Here is a 23642-nt window from a genome sequence, read left to right on the forward strand (position 1 = left end):
TATTTGTCCTTTTCTATTGATAAGGTGATCTGAGTGGTTTTTACGGTGTTGCTAGGTTGTGTTAAGTGGTTGCTAGGGTGTTACCTACTGATAAGAGATGGCATAACAGAGGCACTCATGAATGGGAGAAATGCAACGCTCAATAGAGTTTAATACTGTCTGGCCACTTTTTCAACAGCTTTGACATCCCTTTCATTTTTCCTATAGAGATTTTTCAAAAGTATTTTGTTAAAGAGTCACTAATCAATCCAGACAGTTATGATGTGAATCCCAACATTACAAACTTAGATCTGAAGTAAAACAGTGTTTGACAAAGGTACAAGACTGTGTAGCTGAGTGTGTAGCTACAATCCCATGAAGCATCGCAACTGACCTAATTGAAAATCAAAAAACAATGGATAAATAAAAAACTATCGATTTTAAGAGTTCATCTGTTTGCTTGTTTTGTGATTTCTTTCCAAAATCATAGGTAATTTAACTATTAAACATAGTTATTTTTTAAATATTGATATCATGCAGACTCAATGCTCAAGGTTTTTAGGTTATCGTAAAAAAAATAAATAATGGAATTTTCATTTCCGGAACCCAACTGTTGCAGAATGTATGGAAATTCTAGTCGGCCTGTTTGTTTACTCTAGATCATGCATGCTCTTTATCTGGACCTTCCTGAAATATTGAATAGAATTATTATCAGATTTCATTCCTGATTTGAAATGTTATTGAAAGGAGACTTTGCCCATGTCAAACCTCCCAATGGATAGGTCACCCACAATTAAAGTTCCATAACTTACACTCCCTCATGTCATTTCTAACCGTATCGCTGGCTTCCGATGAAACACGAAATGAACACGAAAGACTGTTCTGGTTGTTTATTTCCACGCAGTTTTTAGGCTAGATTTCCACGCCGAGATTTAGGCTACATTTAGAGACTTCAGGCTTCAAAGAGGACTCCTAAAGCATCATAAAAGTATCCTTCATGTGAGAAACGGCATTTGAGATGTAATTCATTATTCACTGAAAATCTTCATCTCCAGAAAGTTTTTAACAGCAGCAACCGAATCCGATTACTCTGGTTTGTAAGCGATTCAGTGGGACTGTTTTTGTCAGCCACATTAAAGATTCAAAACTGATTCGTTCACCAGATTGGACATTGTTAGTTCTCTCATGAGCGTGCCAAGATAAGAGAGCAGATGTTAACATTTTCAGTGAATAATAATGAGTCATATGGACCACGTTTATAGCGCTTTGTGTCCATTTTGAAGCTTGAATGCTTTAGTGTCTGTTTATTGTAATTGCATGAAAAAAATAAGCAGTACATTCTTGGTCCGAAGATGGGTTTGGAATAACCCACCATGAAGGTGAGTAAATGATGACAAGTTTCTTTTTTGAGCAAGCTGTTACTTTAAATGACCAGGAAGGAAATGAAATCATTCTTAAGATGTGTTCCAAAAGTCATGGACACTATTTAGTGCTGTTCCATCTCTTTAATGTTTTCGATTCTGATGTGTCATTCATCAGTGCCACTCAGCTCTCCCTTCTTGTGGTCCCGTAATGATCAGGTCAGCATGTTTGCCTGTGGGCATCTTTTCCTGAGACTTCTCAAAGCCTTTTAAGTTTGTGGCCCGCTCATTGACTCGGCCCGAGCAGGAGTTTCTGGTTGTGTTAGTCTCCTATCTTGCATATGCACAGAAAACCACAGAATTTAAGCCCTCCTCAGGCAAGGTACAGCTTAGATGTCAGTGGGGGCTGCCTTCCTTTCCGCCCCATTCTTCTGTGCGCTTGCCAGACCCCTTTCCTCTCGACGGGAAGCGATCCATCCTTGGGAAGGAGATGAACTGACTCCCTGCAGAGTGGAATTGAGGAGCGTAGGAATTTTATAATGACAGAAAGTATGATTTATGAAATTGTAGACGTGGGGGCGATATCGGGGAAGTGCCTTTTTGTCTTTGAGAGACGGATTGCTACTGTCTCTAAAATCTAGGCCTATGTTTGACTTGTGAAATGCTTAATGCATTTGCAAAATGTACTGTATGTTTTGGTGATGATGTTAAATTTGTGACATCTAAATTAATAAGGTAACTTGTATACACATGGATAAGTATTTCTGATTGGTGAGTTCTGTCCCAAAACATTTTTTTTTATTTTTTTTTTCCATTGCTGAATGTTTGAAGTTGTCTACTTTGTTTCTCAGTGAATTGCTTGGCTGTCTGCTTCAATTTGTTGGATAAAAACATCAGTTTCGGAAGCACTGCTGCCTCTGTGCATCACATTTAACAGATTTCCAAACACAATACGAGCAGTGGGTCTTTCCGAGTATATCTCCATGCATGGTTGCATTCTTATAATGTAATCTTTTGAAATGATTGTACATTTTATGAGCAGTCATTAACTGTGATTTCATTTCTGGCATGGTGAGCTGTGAGCATCTTGCAGTCTTGTCATTTTCTTGTTCGGCGACACGCGCACACACATACACAGAGCTAAAATAATTGGGTCTCTCTGGCTGTATTGCATGATATGTCTCCCCCTACATGTGGAATAAATTCTGCCAATTGGGAGTGTAAGTGTCACACATTTCTATTTCCAATCATGCCTGACTGTCAAAACTCTTCCCTGCAAAGGAACTCGCAGTGATCTTTTAACCATGCACATATCATTAAACAGTGCAGGCATGGCTGCTGCCAGTGCATACTTTGACCCGTTTAACATCTCACATGTTTGTGGCTTGTAAAAAATCACTATTTTGAATATCATGCATGCACAATAGAGCTCAATATGAATGCCCAGTCACCGGCCACGTTCTTATGTACACCTGTTTAACTGTTCGTTAAATGTTCAAATGTATCTAATATCAGCCAATCACACAGCAGCCACTCAATGCATTTAGGTATGTAGACGTGGTTAAAACAATCTGCTGGAGTTTAAACCGAGCTGTTTAAACGTGGCATGGTGGTGCCAGATGGGCTGGCCTGAGTATTACACAAACTGCTGCTCTACTGGGATCTCTACCAGAGAATTGTCCAAAAAAAGAGAAAATATGCAGTGAGCGGTATATTTCAGTGCCTTGTTGATACAAGAGGTCAGAGGAGAACGGCCAGACTGGGGCAAGCTGATAGAAAGGCAATAGTAACTCAAATAAACACTTCTGAGCTATGCAGAAGAGCATCTCTGAAAGCACAACACGTCAAACCTTGAAGCAGCAGCAGAAGACCACAAGAACAGGAGATCGAGGCTATAATTTGGACATGCTCACCAAACCTTGACAATAGAAAACTGGAAAAATGTGCAATGAGTGTGCTGGTCTAATGGTGTGTGTTTTTTTTCTTGGCACACTTTGGACCCATTTGTACCAATTGGGCATTGTTTAAACACCACATCTTATCTAAATGTTGTTGTTGACCATGTCCATCCCTGTCAGATCATCTCAGATGGCCTCCACAGTCACCACATCTCAATACAGTACTTTTTTGTTGTTGTTGTTGTTGAAATGAAAGGGGAGATTCAAAAATATCTGAGAAATGGTTTTGCAGCACATTATTTGTCAAAAACTGCTTTTTTAGCTGAATTTTTTTTTTTTAACCAAATAACTTAAACCAAACCACATTTCTAATTTTGCAATATTGATAATCCTTTTTTTCTGATTATTACAGTAAAGATATATAAAAGATGTATTGTGTACAACACTAAATGCATAAATGTGACTTAATGTTGTATAATAGGATTATTTGATATTAAAATAAATATCATTGTAATCTAAATATATAAATCAATTATTTGCATGAAAACAAATAAAATAACAATTATTGTAACACTTTTTAAAAAAAATTCTGGAATGCTAAATATTTTTTTCATTTAGATTATAGTTGGCATCACCAAATGCTCACTAAAGGTTAATCTTTGCTAATGCTAATAATTAAATAACACTGTCTAATGTAATTTTCAGCAAATCTTAAAATGAATGTCCATTTTTCAGATTTTTCATACATTTTTAATTCCTATTTTCACTTAAAGAGCTTAAAACTATAGATTTTTGTACTTAGTATTTTATTTTTAATTTATTTTAAAGTGTAATATCAGCTATTTCAAGATTATTAGTCCTACCCTTAATATTTGTGTGTCAATACTTACTTATTTTAGTGTTCTATAATCATATGTGTACTTGTGAGAATCATTCACAGATCCATAAACATTGTGTGCCATATAATAAACAGCCGTCCCAATTATTCCCTGAAATATGACCTTTGACAACAGCAGTGCTTTATTTTTATTTTTTTTAGTCAAATACATTTAACATCACCGCACAAAAATAATAATAAAAAAACATACAGTAACATACAAACACATAAAAAACATGATGCCAATTTCGAAATCCACATAATTAATAGTTCAGAAGTTACACAGATTAAATGTAATAGTTTAGAAGAAATTTAATATTTCAGATAATGAGTTCAGAAGTTACGTAAACTATAGAAAATCCTACCTTGAACAGATTTTTATAAATATCATCTTCAATCTGGATCTCCTCCAATCCATTTTTTTTTTATAAATATATAAACGATGACCACAGTTCCAAATAAGACCTTATTCTTTTCCAGCAGCCATCCGTTCATTACCATGTGATGTAGTCATAAATTCAACCAATGGTTAATATTTAATGATTGCTTGGACAGCAGTGCTTTCAGTAGTTTTAAAACACTTATTCAAGAAACACAAGGCAGACGGTAGTTTGGAACTAGTTTAGCAAGACTGCAGGAACGGCCCTCTAATTGTTTTACGATGCTGTAGAAATGATACCACCTTGTATAGGTGATGCACAAAGGGCTCTGTAGCCATGAAAGTCCAGACTATGCTGGCATGAAAGGAGCGGAAGAGGGAGGGAGAGACAGAATGAAGTAGAGGGCAGGGGGGAGGCTTGTGAGCAGCAGTCCAAAACAGGAACTGGGCCATAAATGCTGATTTTCCCTGGGTTTGGTGAGTCAAAGGGGGTGAGAGGGGAGACGGGGAGGAGGAAGTGGTTTATTGAAGCATGGTTTATAAGGGCTGTCTGTTGGCAATTCTTTCACTCCTTTGCCTTGTATGTGTGCATGCCATAAAGCATTTGGCTCTGTCTTTTCTTTGCTGCACTCCTGGAAGCCTGAGTTTCCTCTTGCATTTATGTTCCCGGATTACGAAAGCGCATGTAATGCATAAGTCATGTTTGTCCAATCAGGTGTCAAGAAGATGCGAGTCATCTGGCAGAACCTAAAATGCTAATAAGAATGCTATTGCTATCGCAAATAGTGTTAACAGTGTGTCAAATGTCAAGCAAGAGTGAAATCACAAATGAAGCCGGTCTCAATCAAAATCCTTTGTGTTGGTAGTGAAGATTTCTTTATTCAGAAAGAGTTTTGATTTATTCGCCGTGGCCGATTCGCATGCAAACATGGTTAAATGAAAAGATTGATTTTCACTTTTCCATTCTGCCATCATCTCCACGGCATGCCTTTAAAAATCGATTGTTGTGCAGGATTTTAGGCACAGTCAGGAAACACTGAACTGTTTTTGTTGGTTTTTCTAGCACAAGGAGACTTTAATTTGTAACAGTGTTGCTGGCAGGGATGTGAGCCTGAAATCTGACCCACAATTCTGTGCTCTCACTGAGGGGGAATCCTGCTGTGGTCATTGTCCACTTGGCAGAAAGCAAAAAGTGTAAGGTGACCCAAAAACATGCAGGGAAAACCGTACGCTGCCTGAATTGTCATAAATTCCACAGTTTGCTATAAAAAATAAAAATGCATTGTAACTGTACGTTTTTCCTCTTCATGAGCTCAATTATCTTAATATTATACTATATAAAAAATAATCTTTGGACTTTAATATAGTAAAATTTGATAAATGGAGCTGAGAGTGTTACATTTTAATGCCTTAAAGCTTAAAGCACAATACACTTAGTCAAAATATTTAATAAAAAAAAAAAATTCATGGTGCTGCCAGGTACCTAACTATTAAATAAAATTCCTTTTATTTATTTTTTTAAATCCATATATATTCTGTTTTCACCCAAGAAAAAACATTTTTAACATTGTACATTTTTATTTTTACCCTGAAGTCATTTATTTATTTGCTTATTATAAACCAGTGGTTGTCAGCTGGTGGGCCCAATCCAAAAATGGGTCTCAGGTCTGTTCTGAAGACAGCAGGAGGAAAACCTACACTAAATACAAATAATAAAATGTAGCAGACCATGTAACTGTACAGTTAGTTAAACAGGCTTAACTTTTAAATGCTTTCTATATTATTTGTTGATGTCAAAGGCCCCCGTTTATTGATTTATTCAAAAGCAGTTGGGAACCACAGTATTAATCCTCCAGTCTAATGTTCTTCATTCATTAAAAGACGTCCAATTACTTTTCTAACAGGAAGTGATGCATGTACACTGAAATCAATGCAGGTTAAGTAGGCTGAATGATTTCATCATCTCTCCGTGCCCACCCTCCTTTGCTGTCATGCCTTAGGCGAGAACCTTTTGATCCACGAAGAAAACAGAGCTTCTTAAGACAGTCTAAAAGAGTATCAAACCTACTCGTTCTCAAAGGAGCTGCTGCACAAAAGTGGAACTTGAGGTACAAAGTAACAATATCCCCATTTATTTCAGTGAAGTGTAATTCATTCCACCTGAAAAGACCTGAACTGCTGAAGGGAATTGATCTTTCATTTAGATGAACCCCAGAACAGTCCGAATGGTGTCTGTGTCTTTCCCATCTATCTCTCTCAAAGTCAGAACAAACGATCGAATAGTTTTATTGGCATGACTATAACAGATTACAATATTACCAAATTGTGCAGAATACTGGCCAAGCATACAAACCAGTAAGTAAGACAAAACTAGTGAAAAAAGTAGTGTTGTCAAATGAGTAATGGTGATTAATCGCATCCTAATAAGTTGTGGGCCGTTATCGGCATTAATGTGCTGCGTTAACTTGAGACCCTTATCGGGCGATTAAAAAAAAAAAATATCGCCGTTAATATATTCTCAAAGTTGGGTCGGGAGCTTTGGGACAGTTGACGGACCACTGCTGTGCATCGTCACAAAAGCTTATCTTTTTCACGTGTTTTTAAGCCTTACTGCTTGTCGATTTAAACATTAAAGCATCACTCTCAGCACTCTCGCGCTGTGTTCGGTGCGCACGAGAGAGAGAGAGAGAGAGAGAGAGCCGCGTATCACGGACAGCGACACTGAACCGTGCTCTCTTCTGCAAAGTTCTCCTCGAAGTCCCTCGTGCAACTGAACGAACAAATACAAATCACAGTTTGAACAAACAAAAAGATGTGAAAGAGCCCAATTCAACACCATGGTGTTCAGGGCTCACGCAGAGAAAGGCGTCTCAAAACACTTGAACATCGAATTTGCTTATTTTTGCTCTTGTGCCGACAAATACAGACAAAATAGGTCAAAATATCCACCTTGGAAATTATGCTTGAAAAAACTGTCAGTTATTTCTTAAGTGAAAGTAAACAGTTGAGGAAAAAAATGGGATGTGTATTATATTGGATTCGTTCATCGTCTCTTAAAGTGACCGCGCCTAATTTAGCTGCTGGCTGCTGTAATGTTAATCCAAGAAAATGAAAATGAAAATCACTCACTGCTCTTGACTGAATAACTTTGTTTTAACAGTAAAACCAAAAATTATTCAGACACCAGATATAATTTTTGATATATATAGCAAAACTGTAATAATGTGAGAAATGTTGAAGGTGCCTGAATAAATGTAGGTTTGATTGTATATTTAATTTTTACATTGAAGACTATCCAGTGCTATTTTACATTTAATTATTTGGTTTCTGTACCTTGACACCTAAAAACTTAAACATTGTGTAAATAGCACAAATGAATAACAATAAAGAACATACAAATTAAACAATTTCAAACAGGGCCCACTGGTACAACCTTCACTGTGTCCCCGCTGACCCCAGCTGGCTCTGCTCACGCCTGTTTCACACATACTCCGTCTGCAGTGTGTATGCAGTCCGTGTGCGTTATGTATGTGGTGCAGCACGGACTCAATGTGCTTCCACACAGGACACGTTTGCAGTTTCGCTACTCGGTTCGTAAACGATCACTGCACTATATATATATATATATATATATATGGATGCAAACACATGCATGTATATATTTAAGAAACGTGTTGTTAATATATTAAATATATTTATATGTAATATAAGAATATAAATGTATAGACGTAAATATTTTCAAAATATACTATATGTGTGTGTATTTATAGATGCATAATATACACAGTACACATACATGTATTATGTAAACAAAAACTTTTATTTTAGATGCGATTAATCGTTTGACCTAGGGCTGGGCGATATGGAGCAAAAAATATATCTCGATATATTTTGCTATATCTCGATATGCGATATATATCTCGATATCTTTACAGGAAAAATAACCCCCCTAAAACTACTGCAAAAACAAATATGGCAAATATTACATGTTTAGGGCCCTATGAAACGTTTTATTTTTTTTCTTCACCATATGCTTTATTGTTACCTAATTCTGTGTTTTAGCATGTGTAATTATTTAAATGCATAAAAACAACTTAATTAGTTTAAAAAAATCTTAAAATAGCCTTATGTGAAATTTTTTCCCTTCAGAAATTCTGTGTATTTACATTTTTCTGGTTGTCAAATGAAGGCATAAAACATTTATTTAATTTATCTTTTAATTATTTAAAATTAAGCAAACTTTATTTTTTGGTAAACAAAGGGGATTTACTATTAAAAATAAAACATGGAAGAAATGTTGTGTGATTATCATTTTATCATTTTAATAATAGTAGTAGTGGGCTATGTACATTCTGCTGAACAATAGTAAAATATTTCTGCCAAATACTTTTATTTTGACGGGTTTACCTTTACAGTTCTGTGTATGTGATACTACAGTCTATGATGTGATATGAGCTAGTTTTACTCAAATCAAATGGTCAGATGCTCATGAAGTGACTCTCGGTTCAGTTCTGGAGATGTTCCTCATGTGTTCACATCTTTATCAGTGAGAGGAAAGACGTTGAAATCAGCGCGAGCATCACGCGCTTCTGTGTGTTTAATGAATGAAGACGCGCTTCTGCGCCATTCGTTGACACAGACACGCAGAACATGCAGGATTCATATTTAAATAGACTTTTCTGGGTTAATATTTGCAGATATTAGTCTATATTGCGATTTGATTTAAGTGCATGACCTACTTTTGATAATTCATTCAAAATTTAACCAATTCCGTGACATTCCGCGTTAAACTGTAAATACCGTTTTTATGACTGGATTCCGTCCGCGTTTTCTGCATCGCGGAAATCATTGGGCCCTACGTTAGACATATGCCTTCTGTTCGTCCTACGCCTTAAAACCAAAGTATCTCCATATAATGGAGCCAGTTGTCCTTTTGTTTTTAGACTTTGTTTTTTAGACTAGTTCTATACACGCGAAGGGAGTGGGGACAAAAGCAAGGAGGCGGGGGCGAGCGAGCGGGGGCGAGCACAGCACAGAGAAGGCAAAGAAGCAAAGTGGCGGAATCAGAATTAAATATAAACAACATATCGATATATACGATATGTCAAAATCCATATCGTGTTTAAAAAATATCTCGATATATTTTAAATATCGAGATATCGCCCACCCCTAGTTTGACCCCTAGAAAACAGGAAATGGTACAAAAATATTGTTTGAAGGAAAATTTATAAGGAATTAATAGAGGCTTTATTATCATTATTATAGGGTTTTGTTTTTATTTGGGGTTTTTGTTTTAAATTTTGCATACATTTTTGGGTTTGTTTGTTTCTCAGGAATCTTTTTGTTTGTCTGTTATATTTAATCATAACACTTTTTAAAGTGATGTGACATTTTAATTTGTCTCCACTCCTACTATATCCCTTTCTTTTACCTCTTTTCACTCACCTTCCCTTTCATTAGATAACAATAGATGTAAATAAGGGAAACATTATTGCAAACTACATGAATGCCTGTCTGTTGTCTATGCAAAATATATAGGCCTTTACAACATCATACTTGCCCACATTGAATCAACAATGCAGGAAAATGATGATTCACCCCCATATTATTTTTCATTGGTGAAATGAAACTGTATATACTTCTCTCAATGAATGTTAAGTTATAGGTAAGGTGCATCAATTCTCAGGAAATAAGTTCTAGATTGACCAACAATGGAAAAAGATTGTATTTTAAATAACAGAAAACCAAAAGATAAAGAAACTGTTTGGTGAAGATGAGTAAGCTGAGAAGAAGAGAGGGATTATTCTGCCATAATGGCACCACTTCTCCTTCTCTTGCAATTTTCACATATGACATCACTGTTTGTGGGTGGAGCCTGGTCTCATTAGGTGCAGAGGCCCCACAGATTTCACGGTGTATGAAATAATTTTACTTATTAGTTACTTTATACATTTAAGGATCTTTTATCCTTAATTCAAACAGGATTCCTAAATGCATTTGTTCAGATTACTAAGTGATTTTGTGCACCATATAAAAATAAGAGCATAACAGCCCTTTCTTGCTGATGATGAGTTGATGACCGCTCAGCTGGCGGGCTAAAATAAAGTCTACCTTTGGGAAACAAAGCCTTGACAAGCTGCAGAGCTTTCTGCGGTGAGGTGAAAAAAAAAGCACCATACAGGAAATAAAACCATTTAAATCAGTCAAGTCAGAGTCTTTTTAAATAGCGTTTTAATGAGAAACGTAGTGAAATTCTACCCTGCAACTGATCAGCTTAGCATGGTGCCTATTAACAGAAGTGAGCACACTAGTTTGGTTCTTGTTAATGCTTCTTAGTTAATGCCTGCAGGGCTACCAGGAAGGGTTAAAAAGAGGGTAGGTGTTGCTATTTCACAACCTCTAATGATCAATTACTGGGATTTAGACCTTGATTCCAAGGTTTGGATGTGGTTGAATAGTAAAAGTCATATGGGAATGTCTGGTCCTTTAGTCAAGGGTAGAAATGTTTTATTGTTATTTTCTCTGTCTGGCTGGTAAGGTTTTATTGTGATGGTGGAATACTACTCGCACCACAATGCATTTTATTGACTCATTATGTCTGTAAGTAAAATTATACCCCAAACACACATTATAGATAGAGCAGGAAATTGCATTCGTTAAGGGTTTGTGAATTTCTGTGAGGGCAAGTTTCAATCCTGATGCATTCACATTTTGCATTACAGGGTTACGGTGCCTCAGAGTCTGTGTATATTTACTTTTATTACCTATTCTTTTGAATCAAGATGTAGTATTATGTTTCCACTTAGTTTGCAAAGATGACTTTGGAAAAAGGGGCTTGCTCCCTAAGCTTTCTATACAGTCTGGTGAGTTTCACTTAATTCTTATAATGTAGCTTGAGTTCAGCATGCACAGGGTTTTCGTAATGTCACTGGTTTTTCGTTCTCTTGCTTGTTTTGTCATTCTGTGAACCACAATCGATGCGATGCTATGTGGAGTCTTGGAGTATATTTAGATGCTACTAGAGTCAACTTGAAGACATTTAAAGCCCACCTGCTTCACAAACAGTGCTGGCTCTTATGTGGTTTTAGCGTTTAACTTCTAGATTGTTTACTAAAGAAAATACTTCTATGTTTTTCTGTGCAGGGTCTTAAGATGCAAAACTCTACACAAGTAGTCTACGAGAAAAAAAGCTTTTAATTTAATGGAGAAAAAATAAGTAACATTTTTCAGTACACAGTAGTTCTATTTGTAAACATTGATTATTGCTTCAGACATCAACTAACTGTGATCGATATTATCTGTGATTTATCAATAGAATTTTTAATTATTGGTCATTCATGTTTGTTTATAATAGCTTAATACACTAATGTTAATTTTTAATAATAAATTATATACACTAAAATTCTAAAGTGAGTACGATTATTTTTCTTTCTTTTAATAGAAAATAATCCAAATCAGGATATTACAATAAGTATAAATTGAGCTTTGCTGTCACTGAAATAAATTACGTTTTAAAATAGAATCGAATAAAAAAGGGTTCTTTTAAATTGTAATAATATTTCACAACATTACTGTATTTTAAAATAAATAAATGTGCTAATGGTAAGCATACTGTATGAGTCTCCTTTTTAAACCTAAAAAAACTAACGTTGGGACGTTAGTTTATTTTTTATGTTAAAAATGTATTAGTATATGTATAAATTACAATTAACCTAGATTATTAAATACTTAAAATGCTGTTGTTTTGTAGTTTTCATCCCTAATGAATGTAAATGAATTAAACGGTATTATAAAGCCCTATTTTTGTGTCAGCACATGTATAAATGGAATTTTCTTTGTTAAAGAGATTCATAGCTATTCAAAGACATGAACATTAAATGGTCACAACATGTAGTCAGGTTGGCTGTTGACTGCTTTCTCATCATGTTTCTCATCACTTCACCCATTCGTCAGCGGTGAGTGTTGAACAGACCCGCACACAGAACGAAGTACAAACGGCACCAGTGTCAAGCCTCAGTGCTCGAGTGAGGGCCTCAAGCAGCTGTAATTGCAAGCAGAGCTGCTCTTGACTATTTACCAGGACGATTTTCACAGAGCAGGACGCAGCTCGTTGGATTTCAACAGAGCATCTGGGGAATTTTTTACCAAAGCCCCTAAGCTGGACACTTTCCGTGACCCATGGCGTCTTGGCGCTGCTGAAATGCATTTGAAAACATGCCTTGAAGCGAGCAAAGATCCAGGGTCAGTTTTTCCCCCTGTTTTGAATTGTGAGTTTGAGAAAGCACAGCTGGGAAATGGCAGGCTGAAGTGTTGCTCCATGGGGGCAGGGTACTTGAAGCAGATGTTAATGTGGTGGTTGGATGATGGGGGTCTGAAGAGAGCATTTCTCGATAATCAGTCTCTCGTTTTTGCAGGGTGGCAAAGTATGCCATGCTTGGGAAAACAGGCTACAGTGTATTTGAGCATGTGCTGTGAAAATGAAGAATGAAAGTAAACCACCATGTCCAAACAACCTGAGAACTTGGTGACATTCAGTGGTTCCCATGCAATAGGTGTCAATTTACACCTTTGTGTGTGAACACAGTGCTCCCATATGGCAAACTCTGCCACGGTACCACCTTTTCGCATGTTTCACCCAGTCTATTTATCTTTTCTTTAGTGTAAAGCTCAAATAATTCGAAAATGTAATTTATATATGCTGAATATATTGGTGCCATATCAGTTATTGGCTGCTCATTTCTCTTGTTCTTGTATTGTTATTGGCAACTCCTGCTTTCTAAGATATCGGCTAACAGAAAATCAGTATTGGTCGACTGCTATTTAAACAAATTATTTTAGTTTTTAGTCTTTTGGTTTTTCTTTAATTAGGCAAATTAAGTTTAGGATTTTAGTGTGTGTCATTTTACTGGTTATTGTCACTATCATGAAAATAATTATCGACTTTAGCAGAATTTTAATGTCAGTGCATCTGAAAATTTAAGTCTGCAGTGGCTTTTGATAATGCTTAACCAAATAGGAAAGGCATGACTTCTTATTCAATTTATTTGCATTTTCCAGGTTTGCTCTCAGCCTGTTTGTGTGCAATTTTGTAAATTCTGCTGGCAGGTTGAGCCAGTTTGTCTGAAGCTGATGGTGAGCACACCGTGTGAGAACTCTGTTTTGAACTGCTAAAGACTTGCCTCCTCAAATGCTTTGTTGATTGATTCATTGTGCTTATTCTCTACTTTCCAAACCTTCTTAATGAGATTTAAAAACCTCCCTTTTATACAAGCAGTTCAGTGCCAAAATCTTTTTTGATTCAGCATTCTCAGGGCACCTGCTTAAACCTTCTATATTTAGATGGAAAAAGCATCTAACAAAGCTAATGATATAAGAGTTTTCCTGTAGTAATATAAAGAGGCTAGTTTTTCCATTCAAGCACTGGCAGTCAGCGCGGGTCACCATTACTTTTGGAGTAGCAGTAGGGTCTTAGCAAGAGTTTGGCTGCTGTCAATAAGGTGCTTGAGTCTGGGACCAATTATGGACCGACCTATTTCACATCACAAATGATTTGTTATTCCAGGTCAGCCAGCACTCAAATGAAAATGAATGGGAGGATTTTATGAGTCTTGAGTCACAGCAAGGGCAGTGCGATTGCAAGCTACCATCTCCTCTTTAATGAGGCTGGAGTCACCTCAATGCTTCTGGTTTAACTCGTTCGGCGCTCTTAAAGGTCTCATATTTTACACCTTTCTGGAGTTTTAATTTAGGATTTAATGTCCTTAAAATTATATATTTGCGGTATAGGTACCAAAAACCATCTAAATATATTTTACAGCTCCTCTCTGAAGAGATCTGCTTAGAAAAGGTCGATTTGGGCCTGTCTAATTAATATTCATGAGCCTCTCTTCTGATTGGCCTGTTGTTTTCTGAGTGACACACGGCCAGGCCAACCAAAATGATAAATAATATAATAACATCTAAAAAACAACAACAACTAAGCCCTCGAAGCTGTTGTTTTTCATCATGAAGGATGACAACGATGAGCGGAATTCTGGAAAATAAATAATGGAACTTTGACCAATGAGAGGACCGTTTACTCACATGTGACTTGTATTAACAACTTCGGTCCACTGAGAAACTTTGCCGTGTGAAAGTGAACCGCACCAAGAATAAAAAGCAACATTGTAATAATTTGAATCCCTGTTTTGGAACAAAACAATCGATCTACAGGTGTGAAACCTACATTAAATTAGATGGCAAGCTTAAAAAATACCTGCTAAATATCTTGCCACTTTTTTTTTTTTTTTTTTTCAATACATTTGAATCATGGTAAACATCTTATTTAATTTAATGGGAATGGAAACTAGAATGCAAAGAATAGAAGTCTGTTGGATATGTTTATAAATTAATTTATTTATTCATTTATTTGTTTATGATTCTTCCACGAGGAAAAATATAGTACAAAGCTAATAGCAACTTTATCTCAGAATTCCAATGCTGTCTCATGACCAATTCGTATTCATTTTATGAGATGGCTAATTCATACTTATTCGTACGACCTCACTCAGATGATTTGTCTAGACCCCAGTGATGGGTAGGTTTAGGGGCGGGGTAAGGTGTAGGACATTCGTACAAATTCATACGAATTGTACAACTCTTAAAATACGCAGGATTTTGCAAAAATCGTATGAATTGGTACAAGTGAGGTCTACGGCCTAATCCCAGACTAAAATTTAACTCTGAGTTGATTCAGATGAAAGAAACTTGCACTAACTGATCTTAAAATATGGCAGTGCCTTTGTTTTGTCTCAAGATGCAAACCAGTATTGCTTTTCTTGTGGCATGTTTATAAAAATTGCTTAAATATCCTTATTGAACTATTGCATAATCCTGTCTTAACCTCTGTGTCCTCTGGTACCTCTCTGTGAAAAAAGGCCATAAACTTACAATTCTGACTTTTCTTTATAAACCCACAGTTCTGAAAGTACAAAAAAATGTGAGAAATTTGAAATGAAAAAAAAAAAATATATATATATCATGTTGGAAGCATAATTGTGAAATGTAAACTCAATTTTTAGCAAAAAGGTGAGATTTATACATGATCTGAAAGCTGAATAAAAAAGCTTTCCATTGATTTATGGTTTATTAGAATCTGATAATATTTGGCTGAGATACAACTAATTGAAAATCTGGAATCTGAGGGTGCTAAAATACCTAAATACTGAGAAAATCACAATTAAAGTTTTCCAAATGTAGTACTTAACAAAGCATATTACTTATCAAAAATTACATTTTTATATATTTATGGTTGGAAATGTACAAAATATCTTCATGGAACATGATCTTTACTTAATATCCTTAATCCTCCATTTTTGGTATGAAAGAAAAATTTATAATTTTGACCCATACAAGTTTTTTTTTGGCTATTGCTACAAATATACCCCAGTGACTTAACACTGGTTTTGTGCTCCAGGGTCACATAAAGTACAGACCAAAAGTTTGGACACACCTTCTCATTCAAAGAGTTTTCTTTATTTTCATGACTATGAAAATTGTAGATTCACACTGAATGCATCAAAACTATGAATTAACACATGTGGAATTATATACATAACAAAAAAGTGAGAAACAACTGAAAATGTCATTATTGTAGGTTCTTCAAAGTAGCCAGCTTTTGCTTTGATTACTGCTTTGCACACTCTTGGCATTCTCTTGATGAGCTTCAAGAGGTAGTCACCTGAAATGGTCTTCCAACAGTCTTGAAGGAGTTCCCCGAGAGATGCTTAGCACCTTCTGTCTGCGGTCCAGCTCACCCCTAAACCATCTGGATTGGGTTCAGGTCCGGTGACTGTGGAGGCCAGGTCATCACTCTCCTTCTTGGTCAAATAGCCCTTGATGCCTTCAGTGTGACTCTACAATTTTCATAGTCATGAAAATAAAGAAAATTCTTTGAATGAGAAGGTGTGTCCAAACTTTTGGTCTGTACTGGACTGGACAGAGACTTCAGATGTGTTTCTGGGTTATGCATACAGTGCATGCCTTAGAAACAGCTTTTTTGTGTGTCTTGCTGCACTGATTTAATTTTCAGCAGTAAATCCCTGTTAATAATTTCTGAGTTACATTTCTAGTTTATCAGCATGAAAGGGGATTTATGGCTTGAGCATTTGGCCTTGGTTGAACCCCATCCAGGTGGTCTGCTGTAAAGGGGGATTGTTTATGCTGCAGGTACTACTGACGTTTATCGTACTGGGGAATCTTTGGATCAGATAGAAGATTGTAATCTGAGGCAAAGTGGAATTTTCTTCCCACAAACCCTCAGTGCTACCATGCTTTGGATATGCTTGGAAATATAATATGAATTGATAGCACAGCATTTCATTTCATACATTAAGGGTTCGTAAAGTGAGGTAAAACTGATAAATCTATTAGTGTAGCTATGCTGTGATTACAGTGTGCTTTTGTTGTTGTTGTTGCAATGTTCCTGTCTTTTTCTTATAATTTGGCTCAGTGTCTTCCGGCCAACCCTCATTATGACCCAGTCTCGGGGAAAGGGCAAATGCATTCTGACTGGCATTGTTTAATAATTGGAATGCTGTGTGTGTGTGTGCGTGCAAAGGAGGGAGGGAAAAAAAACTCTTCTTGGCCGTTTCCAATAAAAGTGTGCAGTTGATTCTCTGTTCTGGTTGTGCTGTAGCTTTTGGCTGAGTTCCTGTTGGAGGTCAATGAGTGTATTGTGCACTTCACTCATACAGTCTGTCTGATCCCCCCCCCCCACCAATCCCTGTGTAAAATGACCTTTTCATCTCAAGCAAAAGATCTAGAGCTGAGATAACAACTCCAGATTCCAAGTTCAGTTCTGTTTTCCCTTCAGTTACGGTGGATCGACTTTACCTGCTTAATAGCATGAAAGACATGGATAGGTTAGAAAAAAAAAGAGCAAGATATAGGAGGATTCCTCAGGTTAAGTGTCAGATATGGGGTTTATATAAGATTTGAAAGTTTTACTGATTTGCAGACTGGTAAAAGTGGGTATTTCACACAACGTGTTCATAGAATAAAGATGTTAGGATAAAAAAAATTTCTAAGGTAAAAAGGAACATCTTAAATCCTGTCATGGTTTTATCTTACATTTTTCACCATCCCAGTGTGATGTAATGCTGAATTAATTAGTAATCTTAATTTTGACTACATTAGTTGTTTATTTAGAAATTAGCATTATACTAAATAAATGCTGTAAAAATTGTTCTTTTATTTTTAGATACCTAATGCACTAATATTGCAAAAATGAACTTATTTTTATTTTTTTTTACAATGCATAACATGCCAACTTTACACAAGTTTTTAAGTCAAACGGAAACTTTCACCCAACCAAACTGTATAAAAGAATTACATTTTAAAATAGTTAATCACCTTTAAAAATCACATTTAGTGTATCTGTGGAATTCGGAGTTAGCAACCTCTGTGATTTGTTGTCCTAGTAAGAGCTTCAGGCTGTGTGTGTGCGTGTGAGAGAGAGAGAGAGAGAGAGAGAGAGCGAGAGAGAGCGAGAGAGAGAGATATTGTAGCCTTTGCAATGACATTCTGGCTTGAAATCTAGTCTTTTTGATGAATTTTTGAGCCAATCACCTAAATGCCATGTTTGACATGTTGGGCTGTGTTTGGAATACACCACATGAATGGCCACAGAGTTTATTTTTTATGCATTGGCTTTCACAGGTGATTATGCAGATTTAATCTCATAATCACCTCTAAAAGTGAGATTCATATCCTAAGAGTTATTTGCTAAATTTCAAATAAGTGTCACTGTGCAAAAAACAAGCCTCCAATGAGAGCATATGCCATTTGATTTTTGGCAGTTATGCTTGTCAAACTGTTTTGAATTGCTAAGGAATCATATGCAGTTGAGAAAACCTCTTACAAGCAGAACATCCCATAATGGTTTTCTCCCTCTTCTCACTGCCAGTGGGAGCAAATGAAGGCACCATACTAAAGAGACCCTTGCAAGGGACGATAGCTAAACATGACACGGCACGGCAATCAATCTCTGTAATATTTGTATAGCGGATGTTGTTTTGGGATCCGGCGACCTAGGATCGAGGTCAGTCATCGTCTGGCCATTAGAGCCGTCACACAGCGTTGGGGCGGTGGGTTGGGGGGGGGGGGGTTCATTTGCTACGAAACCTTAGCATACCGATTGTTATAGAGCTTTGTCAGTAGGAGCATGCTAAACCATTGAGAAAATAACTAGTATGTCTTCAATGTTTTTTTTTTAGTCCTGGGTTTACAGGTTTATTGAAGAAGACTTCAAAGTCAGTATGTGATCTTAGATTGAGATTAATAATCAAACAAAAACTGACTATATTGTCAGTTTAATATTGAGTGTGTTTCATCATATTCATAACATAAGGAAAGAACAAGTTCCTCTTTTTATTTGACATTGTCTGCAGGTGTCCTTGTAACCAATAACGCTTAACAGTACATGTTGACTAATTGGTGATGCTGTTAAGAAGCCCTTTTGGGATTTGGAGAGCGAGACAAACAAGTGTTCCCATGGGACGTCACCTGACCTAAACTACTGGGTGTTTATCCTGAAATGTCTAATTGGGACCAAAGCTGATGTTTTGTCTTTTGTCACTAAGAGTGTGTGTGTGTGTGTGTGTAGAAGAGAGAGAAAAAAGGCTGAGATGTATCTGATGAATAGCAAGGCATCGCTGTAAAACAAAAGTGTTGGTGCAGATAATTTATTCACTGAGGAGGTTTAGTGTTTTGAAATGATGATGATGAATGATTTGTGTAAGCAAAACCAAATGTGCTTTAGAGCAGTTTATTTTTATAAGTGGTGTCTCTTGATGAAGGCCATAAATTAAAATAACAAGATGGAAGCCCATTGCTTTTATGTTGCACAAAGGATTTGGCCATAAAGACATATAAATAATGCAATTAATCAGGGAAGATGTGTCATACGTTCCAGGTCGTTTAAATAGCAAGTCTACATGCTAATAAGTTCCCGGGAGAGGCTGTGAACCTTTTTAGAAGGCCTCCTTGAGATAGTGGAGATGGGGAGTTTATTGCAATGCTTTAACATGTATTTTTACTTGCACTGAAGGCTATTGTTCACAAAACCTGCTGTGTCATTTTTTGGAAAGGGATTAATAATTTCATTGAGCAAGGATGTTTTAAATTTTTCAAAAATAGCAATTAAGACATTTTATAAATTCCCCAAAAAATTTGTTTCTAATTTAAATAAATCGTGTTCTTATGAATATTCTAAATATTTCTTGACAACATATCAACAAATTAAAATGGTTTCTGAAGGATCTTGTGACGGTTGAAGATTGATGGCAGCTGAAAACTCCAAATATATATGCCAATATATAATTTCTATGAATATTTATTTATAATTAAATACAATTTTTAAAATATATTAAAACAGAAAACAGTTACTTTAAATGGTAGTAATATTACTAATACTTCCATTGAATTTTTGATCAAATAAATGCAGCCGTGTGAGCATAAGAGATTATATATATAATACATGCACACACACACAAAATGGGAAAACCCTAAATCTACTATGCTAGGTTTCTTTTCAATAATTCGGAACAGACAGTGTACAAATAAAAAAACTAATTCTACCTAGATGTGAAAATACTAAATATTCTGTTAAATTATAATATAATATATATCTGCAGTACGTACAAGAAATAAATACTTGAAATATATTTGATTTAGTTAACAGATAAACAAGAGAAAACAGTACAGGACATAACGTAGCCTGAATATGCTGAATTAAAGTTTATTTTTGTGAGACTTAATTTGTTCAGAGAAACAAAACTCCAGAAAGCAACATCCTCTTTTTTTTCTTTATTTTACAAAAGCACAATGTTTTGTTTTCATTATAAGTGTACAACTTTTTACAGTGATGCATTATTAATAAGACAATAGGAGTGTTTTAAGCTGATTCTGTTTGTATATCAGTTCCAGCATTGCTAACTTTTTATCAAAAGAAAATACAGTGAACCAAACATAAGCGTGCCCGCCTCTGTGTCACCATTGGAACGCGATTGAAGTTTTAAGCCTACTTTTGGCCTAAATTACATAATTAAGAATTGTTTAGCATTTGGATACATCTCAAATATGAAAATATTATGGAATATTTGGATTTGTGCATGTATACACTCTATAGTTATGATTATATATTTACAATATAGCAACACCTATTTGTGCCTTATTGCGTTAAGTATTGATTTCCATGCTAAAATTAAACCATCAGTCTCTCTTTTTCTCTCTCTCCCTCTCTCTTTCAGTGTGCAAGGATCCACCATATAAAGTTGAAGAGTCTGGATACGCTGGGTTTATCTTGCCCATTGAAGTTTACTTTAAAAATAAGGTACTAATGTTTTACCTTTCTTTTGTGGAAACCTGTAATTGTGAATTATGATCTCAATAATAGCATGTTTAATCTGTAACCTAAAATTAAACCAATCCAAACCGCTATGTGCATTGAGTTAATGTAACATTCTTGTCACTTTTCACCAGGAAGAACCGAAAAAAGTGCGCTTTGATTACGATTTGTTCCTGCACTTGGAGGGTCACCCACCTGTCAATCATCTCCGCTGTGAAAAGCTCACCTTCAACAATCCTACTGAAGAGTTCCGCAGGAAGCTGCTCAAGGCTGGAGGGGTACGAACCGCCTGGGGATGGGCGTGGCTTACCTCAGGGAATGAGATGGGCGGGCTTTTGAAGGATCGGAGTCATGTGACATCAGTTTCAGAGCTAATGTACATCTTTGTTGATGGTTGAGAAAATATTTGTATTTAGTAACTGTTCCACAATTAGTCATTAAATCTCAAAAGTGTCCATGCAGGGGAAACGACTAGTCAAAATACGTCCCCTATTTTTACAGGTGAAAAATGCAAGGACGTCCCCTGCTGCTTGTCTCTGCTAGTCCTAGCAAACAGTCCTCCAGAGATGAAAGCCTTTGTCAGGCAATCTGTCCTAATGGAATTACTGTTCCCATCAACCAAGACAATAAGTAACTTTACAGGATTTGATTGGGCTAGTCTTAACTTGACCATCTATCACTAGAGGAAACCGGAGTTGTCTTTGGCTCAGTGCCAAGGGATCCACACGCTTTTTATGAATCAACTGGCTTGTATTTATTGGTTTCGTTGATCTCTGATGTGTTTTGAAGTTCCACCAGCAGTCGTGAACTGGGACACTTTAACCCTTAAGACATATTTAAATAAATTATTATTCTTGTGAGGGTCCTCTGTGCAGTTTTAGCTCGCCCTCTCTTGCCTCATTCCAGTAATTTGAATGTTTTACTGCTAGGGCTATGACACCATTTCCTTTGGTGCTTGTCTGGCAGGAATCGAAACAGTTTATTGGCAAACATTGTACGGGAAGTTGTTTTAATTAAGAGAGAACCATTCACTAGAGCAATATCAATTTAGCGAGGTGGTGACTGAGGAAGGTCCTTTTCAATTTACCTGATTGTTTTGGCTGATGAAAGGCATTTTGTCGTTATGTCAGGCCAGGAGTGAGCAGAGTGTTTTTAGCCAAATAGATGTTAGAGTGTGTGTGTGAGAGAGAGTGTGTGTCTGTGGTGGATTGTGTTAATTCATAGTCTATATTTTTAGACTGTAATATCTATACTTTGTCATTGACAGCAACGGGATCCTCACAAAAGATCTTCAGAGGACTCTAAAGTAAGGACAAACTCCATTTTCAATGTTTCATTGTGTTTAACAGAACTTCAACAGTATTTTAAACAGAAGTTGACCCTATTTTCATTCCGTATAGTGAATGATTGACTTGCACGTTACTTTAAATGAGCAAAAAAAATTTTTGTTCTAAACTTCAATGCATCTGAAACAACATTCCTGTTGCACTTTGTAACATGGCACCTCAAGTCAGTAAACAGATAAAAATAATAGATTCTAACATATAAAAACATTTGAAAGCTGTGCAGGTTTTTTGTTGTAAAAAAAAAAGTTGCTTATGCTCACCAATGCTGCATTTATTTGACCAAAAATACAGTAAAATTGTAATACTGTGAAATATTTTTACAATTTAAAAGAACATTAATTTAAAAGAACATTAAACATTACAATTTGTAAAATTATCAATAGCTAGGTTTTCATCGAGCTATTTTTATGCTCATTTTCGATTATTACATAAAAAATGCTGGATGGAAACGGCAAGATAAAGTTTTTATCCGACAAGAAAAAATGTGCATAAACTACGATGGAAATATGTTTACCGAATAAATTCCACAATGCACATTGAAAAAGTAATGTGACTTGGCATTATGAGATGGGATAAATTGACTTAACCAGGAGACCGATCTGTTTTGGTCATTATGAAATGCCTGAGGAAAGTCTGCCATCAAAGTATTTCTGTATAATAACTGTCTTACATGACTGCATCCACTTCTAAAACCAGTGAGCGCATTCATTGTATTATGTCTGCTTTCCCTGAAGCCCAAATAATTTTCCTTTGGCTTTTGTCTCATAGGTAATGGTAATGCAGGAGGGCTCTACTTCTCTGTTCGGGCAGCATCTAAAGCTGCCCACATTACCCAGCAGCTCATTAACATTGACCTTCTCTGATGTGAAAAAGAGCAAGTCTTTCCCAGGGTCAAAGGTGAGTGTGGATCCCCGAGTTTGAGAGTCTGAACTTTGGGAAAACTTTGCATGACTTTGTTTGGCATTTGAAAAATTCCCAGTTCCTCCAAGGAGTCCTGCTTAATCCTGCATATTTGGCAAGTTGAAAGACGTTAGGGGCTATTTAACTCCAAGGATTTTAAAGATGTGAAACTTGGCTTAAGTCGAGCATTTCTTGGCTGCTGAGAAAGCACATGCTAGCATTCCGATGACGTAAACGAACTCACCAGGTGTCCCGTTACAACGGCGCTCTGCATGTGCGAAAAGATTCGTATCTAGACATACAGTACCATGTTTACAGTGTTCCAATGCATTCCTGTTAATCAGCCTGTAATGGCATTTTAATTAAAGAAAACAATCATTATTAAAAGAAACAAATTGATAATTGAAACCCACAGACGCTGCTGCTTTTATTCATGCATCTATTAAACCACATTAGCCGGAATGCTAGTAAATGTTGCTTGACTACACGCTGCCACGTTTCTTCAATTTTCGATT

General features: G+C 36.2%; 1 protein-coding gene across 2 annotated transcripts in view; it reads left to right on the plus strand.

Moving 5' to 3' along the window:
- Positions 1-23642, plus strand: part of LOC127962600 (protein AF-9-like) — a 46649-nt gene that overhangs the window by 6807 nt on the left and 16200 nt on the right. For both annotated transcript variants that reach the window (XM_052562226.1, XM_052562225.1), the window contains exons 3-6: positions 20784-20866; positions 21016-21159; positions 22149-22187; positions 22996-23124. In XM_052562226.1, the coding sequence (XP_052418186.1) occupies positions 20784-20866; positions 21016-21159; positions 22149-22187; positions 22996-23124 (395 nt within the window). The remainder of the gene's footprint in view (positions 1-20783; positions 20867-21015; positions 21160-22148; positions 22188-22995; positions 23125-23642) is intronic.

The sequence above is a fragment of the Carassius gibelio genome, chromosome B7, assembly GCF_023724105.1.
Source record: "Carassius gibelio isolate Cgi1373 ecotype wild population from Czech Republic chromosome B7, carGib1.2-hapl.c, whole genome shotgun sequence".
Lineage (NCBI taxonomy): Eukaryota > Metazoa > Chordata > Actinopteri > Cypriniformes > Cyprinidae > Carassius > Carassius gibelio.